Here is a 13,207-nt window from a genome sequence, read left to right on the forward strand (position 1 = left end):
TCACCACCTGCAAGTCACCGTCACCGACATCAGGATCCTCTGCCAGAGTTTTACAAGCCACTGTCCCATTGGCTGTTAGCTCTTTTGTTCCTTCTAATCATTCTGTGAAGCAAACAGGAAAGCTGCATTCACTGGCACCATTTTACAGATGAGAGGTTTGGGGTTCCACAAGCGCTCACGAAGACCCACCCACCACGTTAATAAGTGACCGACTTGAAGTTGGGCCTTCCACAGCGGAGTTCGTGTTCCTTCAACCGCACTCCTGCGTCTACGTCGAGACCCCCAGGGTTCTGAGATAACAATCTGGCCAAATCTTGACTAGGACCATTTGAAAATATATATATATTTAAAAAATATATGTATTTCTAAGAAAAATATTTCTTTTACTGGTTGGATGGCACGACCCTGCACTTTGCTGCTGCCCCCATGTATACCCTGCCCTTGGCACCTATAGGTTTTTTGGTGATAACGAGTGATTAAAAGGTTATTTTATTTTGAGAAATGTTTTTATGGAGTATCTACCTCCAGTTTGAGAGACTAGGATGTGCCCTAAGCAGTGACCCGGCATTTTCCAATGCAGGAAGCCACCTCCCCGGTGCATCTCATGGACCAGGTTGCACACCTAGATGCTGGCTAAAGCCAACCCAGTAAGAACCAGGGAAAAAGATTTGCTTCACTGAATATTAAGAGCTCTGTGACCCTCTGGCCCTGCAGTTTCAGCCAAAGCTGATAGCAGAAGTCTTCCTAGTCAAGATCCTTGACACCAGGTTTATTTTTGAAGGCGGCCAGGTAGAAAAAACAGCAAATAGATAAGGAGTCAAGTGAAAATAATCCACATTCATGACTACGGAAGCCTTCTTTTATGAAACATCATCAACAGGCTTGAATGAATTTCATGCTAAGACCAAGAGCAAAGTAGCCATTTGCAACAAGAAGACACCCCTTTCCCTTTTTATAGTTGCAATTTTAACTAGGCTGGTATTACAGCGACAACAACTTATCAATAGTTTCTTATGCGCCAAGCATAGTGCGAATTGCTAGATATAAAATCGCATCCGATCTCTGTAACAACCAAATGAGGTTAGCTAGCAAGCAGAAGACGAGGACGCAAAGCCCAGTTCTTGACTGCTAGGCCATACCCTAAAATCGGACACAGGCACATTATTTCTGATTAGCCCAAATCGATGTGCATCAATTCACCACTATCTTCCAAAAGGAGAGCAACGGGAAAAATATGTTTTATGTGGAAAAGGTACAAGTTCATGTGAGGAATTAAAGGACATCCCCACCCATTTCATCTTGCATGCTCCACTCCCCAAAGAGCCTCCCACCCCTGCTCTGGGTGAAACACCCACAGCCTAATCACCTTTGTCTCCCACATTTTAATATTCATTATTATCCTAAAAGAGAATTGGTGTTCAGAATAATGATCTTGAAGAACTGCACAGCTCTCAATCATCAAAGGAAGATTCTAGTTTTAGACTGGCTAAGGGAGGAACAGTGCAGAAAGTTGGAATTTTATTGTACATGAATTCTGTATGTGCACAAAGGTGATGCTGAGTTCAGAGAGGAGCCCTCTTCCATAATTACCAATTGTCATGGGTAGCTCTAGAAAAACATCAGCTGTCAAGACTGAGAAACCCTCTCTGCCTTCCCTCTCCAAAATTTGCAAATGCATCTAAATTATTATTTAACCATTGTTGAATCAAGCTTCAATCAATAATTAAAAACATTTTAGGGGCACCTGGGTGGCTCAGTTGGTTAAGCATCCAACTCTTGATTTCGACTCAGTCATGATCTCAGGGTCCTGGGGGGATCAAGCCCCATGTCGGGCTCTGTGCTCAACGGGAAGTCTGCTTCAGAATTCTCTCTCCCCTTCTCCCTCTGCCCTTCCCCCTGCTCCCTCTCTCTCTCAAATAAATAAATCTTTAAAAAAAAATTCTAACATTCTGTCTTCCTTACTAGTGATAAAAAAGGAACTGTCAAGCATTACCATGTGCATACAAATGCTGAGAACAAATTGTACCTGGCAGAAAACTACTGTTTTGATTCTATTCCAAAGCTTATTCACTATCATCAACACAATTCAGCAGGTAATTTCAGTTTTTCTTTTATGGGTCCTTGTTGTTAAATAGCAATTTTCTTGGATACTACCAATCCTCCTAATATTCCTAATATTATCGGGAACCATGAAAATCGGAATAAAAATGCTCTCAAGCCACACACCTGCTGTGATTTTTGGCCTACGTTTCCTGGAATATAATATTATATGCTCTAAAATGCCAGAAAAATGGAGTAAGCTGAGTGACTTAGAAGTAGAGATTCTCTTTATAAAAATATTTGCAGTCTTTTTCTGCCCATAGAAATAAGTTGATTACAAAATTCACACATTATAGAATTGTTTACCATTGGAGAGAGAGAACCTCCACGGACAAGTTGGTGTCTATCCTGACAGAATTTTTTCCTGTGCTGATACTAACACTTATTTATTATATATATTAATGAATTATATATGTGTATGTATGCACATTATATTTTTACCGAGATGAGATCATTCCACACATACTACTTTTCAGCTTGCTTTCTACATTCAACATGTCTTAGTGGTCTTTCCACGCAAATACATATAGCTTACGGTCTATTTAGGAGCTACATAGAATTCTATTGTAGAATGCTCCATAATTTATTCACCTAACCCTGTATTGATTAGCAGGTGGATCGCATACAGTATTTTCACTTTATAATCGATGTTTCTATGCACAGGCCTGTGCACGTGGCTCTGTATGAGTGTTTCTGTAGCCAGATTCCCTAGAAGTGGAATTTCTAAGATAATGTTAAGAAGATTTAAAACGGGGCGCCTGGGTGGCTCAGTTGGTTAAGCGACTGCCTTCGGCTCAGGTCATGATCCTGGAGTCCCTGGATCGAGTCCCGCATCGGGCTCCCTGCTCGGCGGGGAGTCTGCTTCTCCCTCTGACCCTCCCCCCTCTCATGTGCTCTCTCATTCTCTCTCTCAAATAAATAAATCTTTAAAAAAAAAAAAAAAAAGAAGATTTAAAACGTAGACATTTTCAAATGCTTTTCAGAGACGTGCACTCCCGCCAACAGCAATCTCCTTCATCCTCACCAACACTGGGTACTATTACTCTCTTTAGATTTTGCCTAATTGACCCGTGAAACTGTATATAGAAATCCCTTCCAATGGAAGCGGGAACTCACCTGGTGTGGTGATCACTTCACGGTATATACATCTGTCAAATCATCACGCTGTTTACCTTTAAAATTACATATGGCCATAACATCTCAATAAACTTAGAGAAAAAGAAATTTTAAAAAAGGAAATCTCCTCTAAGTGCCTTTTCTAGACGAGTGCCGCTTATGGGCAATGCCTGGACGGATTTCCAACAGCAAGTAAACATAAGCTGTGGGCTATCAAATTTGTGCAAGTCTGTCTGACGTGATTACATGCACATAGTGGAAATAGCCTTACTCCTGGCTTTGATTTTGGTCCTTACTTGTGTTCTTCCTTTGTCCCAATTTCCTCAATTGTGTATTTTAACCTCTAGCACCTCAAAAGTACCCTCAACAGGTATTGTATAAACAAACATCTCCAAGTAGAATGATTCCACTCCAGAGGATGCACGAGAAACTTTACAGGGTATAGAAAGAAAACATTAGAATCTTTCTTTAGATTTTTCTCAAAATCTCCTTAAGTTTTCTATTGTGAGTGTATTTTATGATTCACATAATGTATCAATACAGCAGCCATTTTGGAGGAGTGAGCTTTTTTTTTTTTTTTTTTTTTTTGACTGATTAAAGGTTTGGGATTTAAAACATTTGGAGACCACTCATATAAAAAGTAAAGCAATATATAGAAAAAGGAAGGAGAGAAAAAGGACACATGTGACACTTCCCAGGACTTGGAAAATATCACACGTTTAAGCAAGAAACATTTTTTTCAATGAGTTCTTTCAAACCACTATAAATACTAATTATTTTAATCCAGCTTTACCATAACTTGATGTAAGCAATGAAAATGACTTGACCGTTTAATGCAACCTAGTAATAGGTTCAATGTTTAAAAATCGAGCGGTTTGCTTTTTATTTTGTGCCCTTCTGTACCGTTTGGTTTTTTTTTTTTTTAACCAGATGTATGTGCTGTGTGTATATGTATTTAAATATGGGACTACAAAAAGATAGAACAAAAATGGGAAAATTTTTTAAATGAAAGATTCCATCGAGCAACTAATTTGATCGATTTTTAAAAATCACATGAAGTTGTTCTACTCTTTTAATTTTTGCTTTACATTGAGCTCATTAGTCAAGCCAAGCAAATCAATACACCTACAGGATGAATGGGGCCAGAATGGATCTCCTGTCTCCATCACGACATCCTGAACTCTGTGCTTTTGCGGCTACTCTGGAGAGAGCACAAGCAGAGGTGTGACCTGGTGTGATATTATGTGATGTCATGTGAGGTGACATGTTGTGATGATATGGTGCTGATTCCATTGCAGGCATGATCACACGACTCCGCCACCCTGTGTCGACCAAGGCCAACAAGGTTCCCATCTCCGTGTCCTTGGGAAGTGGTATGGACATACACCTGGGCTCTTAAACTCCCTTTCTCATCCATTTCTGGTTAAAAAATTATATATATATTATATTTTTATTATATATATAAAATATGTAATATATATTTATTTAAAATATATTATATATATATATTTACTTAAAAAAAAGAAGGAAGACAGGAAGAAGGTCCCTATTTAGATTGTGCCCGGGAAGGCTTCAGCAATAATATGTTTGTTCATTTTAAGAAAAAAAACCCAAACATCTTTTTTGTCCTCCCGACCTAACTCTCTAATCTCCTCAGCCTTACCAAAAAGATTGTCCAATTTGGCCTCTTATTAGACCCAATCATCAGCTTCTAGAACCCCATTGCCTGTCCTTTCTTCTTCCGGGCTTCTGTGCTTGCTCAGGAGAGCCCATTTTCAACCTTGTGTATTTAGGATCATGACATCCACCCAGATCACAGTTTAGTTTGCTTTATAAGAAAACGCTAGTGATTTTTTTTTACCAAGCTAAGAGCATCGAGCGCGTCTTGACACCAGACGTTTCTAAGATGCCTCTGCGTGGCAGAGTGTTCTAAGCCTTTTGTCAAGAACTATAGCTGCTTCAAGAACTATATTGTCCTGGTGGCATTATCGTGTGGTCAAACAGGTCATAAGACCATGTCACTAAGGATTTTTTTAAGTGATCAACTTAAAATAAAAAGTCTTACTGTTCTTTATATTGTCAATATGAAACTCATTGGAGAAGAAATCACTTGGGAAGCTGTCAGCCCCAAAGCCTTCTATTCTCATCCTAAAGAGTGTCTATCTTGCCTTATTAGGAATATGGGAACTGAAAAGAGAAGAGCTTACCCTCCTGAAGGAGCTGGGAAGTGGTCAGTTTGGAGTGGTCCATCTGGGCAAGTGGAAGGGACGGTATGATGTTGCCATTAAGATGATCAAGGAGGGCTCCATGTCAGAAGATGAATTCTTCCAGGAGGCCCAGACCATGATGTAAGTTTCTTCTGAGGAATGGCAGTTTGGCCCCTACAGTGGAGGGACATTCATGCTAACAGGTCTGTCCCTAACATTTGCAAGGCCTAGAGCAAGAGCCCATGTATCACAGGTATACTTAGAAGTTATAAATCAAGCTGACACATTAAATAAAATCAGTTCTATGCTCCTACTCTGACAAGTATACCTCCGTAACAACCTGAGAGGCCATATTCAAGTTTAGAATTCTCAAGAGTCTTTAGAGAAACCAGCCTCTGGCCCATGTGACCCCCACTCCCACACCAACTCTACCCCTCTCCTTTCTCCTCCCACCCCCTGCTCTGTCCTGCAATGTGCTCAGTAATTATGTGTACACATAGCATTCAGTGCATCCAAGCTCCCTCTGTGTCCCTCACAAACAGCTCTGTATCAGTTAAGGATCTTGGTTGGGGGTAGACACACCAATAGCATGGTTCACTCTTAGGGGAACTGGCCCAGGAAGGGCCCACCCGGGTCCTGGAAGAGGGCTCAGGACTATGTGGACGGGGGATTCCAGAGTCCTGGTACCCCAAGGGTGACCAAGAAAAAGAGATGCATGGATTCTGAGTAGGCATGTCCTTGCCCTTTGGGGAGGTGCATGGTGGGATGAAGAACAGAGTGGGGCCCTGTAGAGCACATGCCCAAGAGCAGGAGCCTCTGGTGGCCAGGGCTAAGGCAATACTGAAAACCAGTGTCCTATGGACAACATCCTTTTCCTTCCTGGTACCTTCAGCAAGTCTGACAGAATCCCTTTCTCACCGCTTCTTTCCTCATCTGATAAATGAAGATACCCTTCCTAACAGGCCTTAGCTCCAAACACAGTCCGCAATGCTGATGTGTTCTTTCTCTCTCTCAGCTTGCTCACTCGCATGTGCTCACTTTCTCTCTCCCTCTTCTGGCCCCCTCTTATCTATGTAAGTACAAAGAATTATTTTAATGATTCTACCTCTTCTTATAAACATGGTGAATCAGACTTTGAAAGGTGACCGACCATCCAGGTTTGCCTGAGACTTTCCTGCTTTAGCAATGAAAGTCCTGTGATCCAGGGACCCCTCAGTCCCAGGCAAACTGGGACAGCTGGTCATCCTGCCTTTAGGGAACTAATCAACATGATATGAAAAACAATGCCATAGCAGGATTTTGAGCAAAGATAGTTGAAATCACAAATCCTAGCCTGCTGCAGAGTAATGGCACTTTAAAAATTTTTTAAACACTTATATAGTGCTTACAGGCATCTCTCTGAGCACTTTATAAATATTAATGCATTCAATCCTCCTAAGAAGCCTAGGAGGGATGTGCCATTATTATTTGTGTTTTATAGGAAACTGAAGCAGAGAAATGTTAAGTAACGGGCCCAAGGTCAGCAAGCTAGTAAAAGTTGCAGAGCAGAGATGCAAACCCAGGCAGACATTCCAGTCCATTTCCTTAGTCATTCTTTTGTGAAGACCAGAGGTACCAGGAGAGTCCGAAAAATCGCTTTGACCACAATTGCAGAATTGTCTGGAAGCAGAGGTACTATGTGAACATAAGCCTGGTTTCACGGGCAAGCAACCTGCACCATTCTTGAGGGCCCCCACACTTAGGAGGGCTCTGCACTTGCTTTACTGCTGTGATGTCACAGCTTGAAATTCTTTTAAGACTTATTTACTTATTTTGAGAGAGAGAGAGAGAGTGGGGGGAGGGACAGAGGGAGGAGGAGAGAGAATCTCAATCAGACTCCCTTCTGAGCGTGGAGCCTGATACAGGGCTTGATCTCATGACCCTGAGTTCAGGACCTGAGCCAAAATCACGAGTCAGATGCTCAACCGACTGAGCCACCCAGGCCCCCACCATTTTGAAATTCTTACTAATTCTCAAATAAGGATCCCTGCATTTGCATTTCATACCGGCCCCTGCAAATTATGTAGCCTGTCCTGCCTTGGTAATTATACTGTCATAAAACTGGGGAGGAGACCTGTGATGTCCTGCTTTTGCAGGACAGAAAAATCTAGCCGAAACTCCTGTAGGCTTACGGTGTAACCCCTGGTCAGTGACTGAATTTACTCAAGGAACAGCTTTTTTTGGGTGAGGGATCTTTGTCCAACCACTAGCCTTCCCTCTGCAGGGAGCAATGCTGAGTTCCAGGCCATTCTCTAAAATAGCTGATAGAGGCATAACCGAGCTCATAGCCTTGAGCAACCTGATAAGGCCTGTCCCTAAAGTAAGAAGTAGGAAAATAATGATTTAATTAATTTTAACTATTTAACTATAACTATATAAAATAACTATTTAATAAATGCTCATTAAAAAATTCTAAAATTGACATGTTGGCTTTAAATTTACTTTACACATCAGAACATTAAAGAATCAACCTGTAAATTGATCAATTACACAGACAAGTGGATGAACACCATAATAGCAGAGCGTCTATCTGTCATGACCTACCAGAAGGGCTATGTCAGGTGGTTACTATTTTCTGAATTTATTATTGAAAGATAATATGGGGCACCTGGCTGGCTCAGTCAGTCAAGCGTTGGACTCATGATTTCAGCTCAGGTCGTGATCTTGGGGTCATGGGATCGAGCCCCGTGTAGGGCTCTGCATGGGGAGTCTGCTTGAGAGTCTCTCTCTCTCCTTCTCCCTCTGCCCCTCCCCTACTTGCTCTCTTTAAAATAAATAAATCTCAAGAAAAAAGAAAAAAAGAAAGATAATGTAACAATAATGTAAAATGAATTTCTTTAAAAAAGAAAGAAAAATCATGGGTAATCTCACTTCCGTAACATGGCAACTATTTTCATTTTTCCTGCACCCTTCATATTCTGATACAATTATTTTTTGAGAATGAAGTATTTGGACTTCAAAACTGAGAAAGTGAAATGGAAGTGATTGCCTTTAGCGTGTAGCTTCCTCCAAATCAGTCACGGAAATTCTCTAGATGCCAGGGGACTAAACAGGATTTAGGAGACAACAGACCATTGCTTCGCTGATTCTCCGTAGGACAGGCGAACCCAGCATCCATAACTGCCCAGTTGCTGTTGCGGTTGTCAGTGTTTACTAGGAGGCAGCTTTTTTTTTTTTTCTTTTGCCTTCAAAGGCTGATGCTCCCAGAATAAAATCCACAACTTTTCCCGCTCTTTCTCTGTTCAAGTAGAATGGGGGACATTAAAACCAGCAAAAATCTGCAAGTGATTCATGTTCGGGACATCTGGAAAGTGGAGTGTGCAAATTTAGTACTAATCTTTGAAAATCTGTGGTTTCCAGGAAACTCAGCCATCCCAAGCTGGTGAAATTCTATGGAGTGTGTTCGAAGAAATACCCTATATACATAGTGACTGAATATATCACCAATGGCTGCTTGCTTAATTACCTGAAGAGTCATGGAAAAGGACTTGAAACCTCCCAGCTCTTAGAAATGTGCTATGATGTGTGTGAAGGCATGGCCTTCTTGGAAAGCCATCAGTTTATACACAGGGACTTGGTAAGCAAAGTCGCGGGCCCCTCAAAGCAAGCCAGGGATCCACAGTCCGCGCCTCCAGAGCTGGTGCCCTTGGCCGGCAAGGAGGGCGTCTCCACTTGTGCTTTGCTCCCTTGTGACTTGCCCAAGCACATGACACTTTTGTATTAAGAACCACAATTTCAAAATAAAATATTTGCGGTACAGAAAGAGAAGAAGAAGCCGTCACGATTTATGTAGCTGTGTTGTGGTATGGAGGAAAACAGATAAAAAGGAAAGACTTTGGTCGTTTTAGTGCGTGTCACAACCATGAAACCCAAGCTGACCTTTGCTCTGGGAAGGGCTTAGCGCTAAAGCAGTCAATGAATACCAGCACTGAGAAAAACAAAACCAGAAGGAAATGAAATTTGTGTGTATCTTTGGCTCAGGCTGGGAGTGGGGAGCGTTCTACTTACTATGCACTGCTATTTACCTTTAGAGATTTTCTTGTGCCAAACACCAAACATGCCGTGTGTGCTAGGCCAGAATTTATGCCTTCAAAGCGCCCGTTAACGCGTGGCACCCCAGTGGTGGAGAAGGAACCCCTAGAAATAGCTTTTCCCTTCTTGCTGACGAGCTGAGGTTCTGTGTTTAATGTGTAATACCCTTCATGCTGTTTGACAAGGGTGGATGCTTGGGTAAAAATCAGATGGGAGCACAGTTTCATTTTGAAAAATTGAGAATTGCAAAGGGAAAAAAGACAACTTCTCAACATTTGCGGTTTTGATAGGCGATCTTAGATTTTGTGAGTACTCTGCCAGAGAGAAGGAAGATCTTGGATTCTCATGTGGGGAGATTCTTGGCCACTTTTACTACTTGGTAATTTTGCTTTTCCCCCAAAGGCGGCTCGGAACTGCTTGGTAGACAGTGATCTCTCCGTGAAAGTGTCTGACTTTGGAATGACAAGGTAAGCCAGCTCCAGCTCAGCTCCCAAGGGGCAAGCTGTGGAAGAGGGACTTCCATTCACATCCACATGCTGGCAGAACTGTGGGCCTCGTGGCGATAGGGAACGTGCTCTGCACTGGGGGGTTCGAAACCTGGATTCCCTCCCCATACTACTTCCGACCACCTAGGAAACATGTTTTGCCTCATTTCTTCACCTGGAAGATGGGATTGTTCTTCAGAAATTATCCAAAGTCCCTTTTCCTTCTTTCAAAACTCTGATAAATATTTTTTAAACTTATAAACAAATTCCATGAAAGAATAATATTAATAATTTATATTTAAATATTAATAAATTACATAATATAAATTATGTATAATTATATATAACTATGTATAATTATATTAAAATATATATCAATAACATATATCATAATTATAGATTGTGTATAATTATATACAAAATTTATATATATAAATTTATACATAAAAACTATATATAATTATAAATTATATATTAAATATTAATAAATATTCACTTTAACATGTTCTAGTCAGATTATTGGGATAAATATGTTTTATATATTTTTTCTTAATCAAGACTCCTTTAGCTCTGTTTATCTCTTAATATTCATTCAAATAGGCATAGCATTAACACTAGGAAAGCTTTTGTTGTCACATCATTAAATTTTCTTTATCACCAAGTAAGGCGTGAAAGTAGACTTTGAGATTCTCTTAGCTGGCATCCTATCACCACTTTATGATTTAGAGAAATTATTTTATGATAGCGGTTTAAGAGTCTTCAATTTTCTTTATTCTGAATCTTCCTACTATGTAAGCCTCAGAGCTAGCGTTCATGGTTTTACATGGGAAACGAAGACATACACGTCGGCCTTTGCATTCAGCAAACATTTACTTTTTTTTTTTTTAAGATTTTATTTATTTGAGAGAGAGAGATTGCGAGAGCAGGAACACAAGCAGGGGGAGTGGGAGAGGGAGAAGCAGGCTTCCCACCGAGCAGGGAGCCCGATGTGGGGCTCGATCCCAGGACCCTGGGATCATGACCTGAGCCGAAGGCAGACGCTTAATGACTGAGCCACCCAGGCACCCTCAGCAAACATTTACTGAGTACCCACATAACACCGAGGCCTTGGGGGAGACACTGATATGAATGGGATAGTCCCTGCCCTCAAAATGATCAGCTTCATCCAGAGAGCAAGTAGATGTCGACAGAGACTAAATACAGCTATAAAGTTGTGTCAGTTCAACATAAACTGACAAAATTCGGAGGAGGAATAGTGTATTTTCAAAGAGGTCTGAAGAGTTGACTAAGGCTAGCTCTATATTCAGCATCCATAGCCCTAAAACACCATAGGAGGATCTGGGTTTTTAAAGTTTATTTATGTATTTTTTTAGTAAGCTCTACACCCAATGTGAGGCTCGAACTCACTACCCCAAGATCAGGACTCGCATGCTCCTCCAACTGAGCCAGCCAGGTGCCCCAGGAGGATCTGCTTTTTAAGTCTTCTCCAAAATTCAGTATTGGGAAGTGCTCCTCTTCTGGGACACCTCAACATTGTCAAGATGTCCCTTGAGCTGTGTGCTATTTGCCATCGCTGCGACCACCACACACCGAGTCCCCTCTGCCAACACTCCAGATGCGTAGCTCTCTCAGTGTGAGAGAAAGAGCTCCCAGGACAGGGAAACTGATCCCCACCTTGTTCTCCAAGTGGGAATATTGGCTGTTATGCCAGCATCCAGGGAATATACCGTCAAGTTCTTTGTAGCTTAGGAAAAGGGAGACACAAAGTCTTGCTCTGAATAAGGAATCCTGGAGCCATGCACCAGGCCCTGCTGCTCATGAAGTCCTGTGGTGTCACCATTAAGAAGCCTGTGACTTATTTGAAGGAAGGTTTAAGCCATGAACAGGACCCAGTGCCAGGGTAGTTTCTGGGTGTCTTGTGGTGTCTAGAGGAGCTGAGGGGTCTGGGGGAGGGAAGTGTGGAAGGTATTTTATGTAATCCTATGAAAGTGTAATTTATTATTGCTATTAATATTCCTATTCTATTCATAACATATTCATATATTAAATAAATATTAATATATTATTCACATATTAATATTTCAAAGGATGATTTTCAAAACCAGATTTTTCTGACATTTTAAGTTAACAGTAAATATCTCTAACACATTTTTGGTGTGTAAAGTTTTCCCATAAAGATCACAACCTGAGCCGAAACCAAGAGTCGGGGGCACTTAACCGACTGAGCTACCCAGGCACCCCTCATTTTCCTTTTTTCTTAAGAGTCATTATTTATTTGTTTTCTAGGCAAACATATGGGGTTCCCCTCTATTAGTTATAGAAATAATATATGCTTATTGTAAGAAATATAGCAATAGCGTATAAAGTAGAATCTGCCCCCACCCCTTTGCCTTATTCTCAGCAGTAGGAGGAACTACTGCTAACACATTTGATAGATGTCCTTTCATACCTCATTTCTAAGTACACCCAATCATATATGCAAATATGTACATTTATTGTTTGTTCCCACAAAAATGGTGAAACAGGTGAAGGGGATTAAGAGTACACTTACCTTGAGGAGCACTGAGTAATATATGGAAGTGTTAAATCACTATATTGTACACCTGAAGCTAATGTAACACTGTACGTTAACTATACTGGAATTAAAAAAATTTTTTAAATGGAATTACACTATATATATCTACTTTTGCACACACCCATTTTCCATGGGTATTTTTTTTATTTTGGTAAATATAGAGCTCTCGTTTCATAATGGCCACATACTGTCCTACTGCATTAATGTGCTATAGCATATTTAATTGTTCTTCAACATGTGGACATTGAGGTTGCTTCTATTTTTATCATTATTATATAGTGCATATACTTGAATATATATTTTTATGGTCTCGGTATCTCCAGAGGATATTGTCATTCATCATTGTTTATAACAGCAGATTAGAAGCAACTTACAAGGTGAAACCAGATGATGTTAATCCACAAGAGGGAATGCTATTCAGTCATTAAACATGATGCCGCAGAAGAAAATGTAACCACACGGGGAAAGTGTTCTTGCTGTGTCGTTAAAGGAAAAAGCAAACCTCAGTACGACAGAAACCCAATTTTGTGCATATTATATGTAGAACAAAAGATTGGAAAGTACAAGCAAAGATGTATCTTGAATGGCAGAATTACAAATTATCTTCAGGGTGAGATTGAGTCATTTGATTTTGACATTTTTGTGTTTTTCTA

At 40.7% G+C, this 13,207-nt stretch overlaps 1 protein-coding gene across 2 annotated transcripts in view; it reads left to right on the forward strand.

The window, feature by feature from the left end:
* Positions 1 to 13,207, forward strand: part of BMX (BMX non-receptor tyrosine kinase) — a 49,420-nt gene that overhangs the window by 30,150 nt on the left and 6,063 nt on the right. For both annotated transcript variants that reach the window (XM_032389672.1, XM_032389673.1), the window contains exons 12-16: positions 1,966 to 2,093; positions 4,515 to 4,589; positions 5,393 to 5,564; positions 8,823 to 9,039; positions 9,897 to 9,961. In XM_032389672.1, coding sequence (XP_032245563.1) covers positions 1,966 to 2,093; positions 4,515 to 4,589; positions 5,393 to 5,564; positions 8,823 to 9,039; positions 9,897 to 9,961 — 657 coding nt within the window. The remainder of the gene's footprint in view (positions 1 to 1,965; positions 2,094 to 4,514; positions 4,590 to 5,392; positions 5,565 to 8,822; positions 9,040 to 9,896; positions 9,962 to 13,207) is intronic.

This window comes from Phoca vitulina, unplaced genomic scaffold, assembly GCF_004348235.1.
Source record: "Phoca vitulina isolate PV1807 unplaced genomic scaffold, GSC_HSeal_1.0 scaffold55, whole genome shotgun sequence".
NCBI classification, from domain to species: Eukaryota; Metazoa; Chordata; class Mammalia; order Carnivora; family Phocidae; genus Phoca; species Phoca vitulina.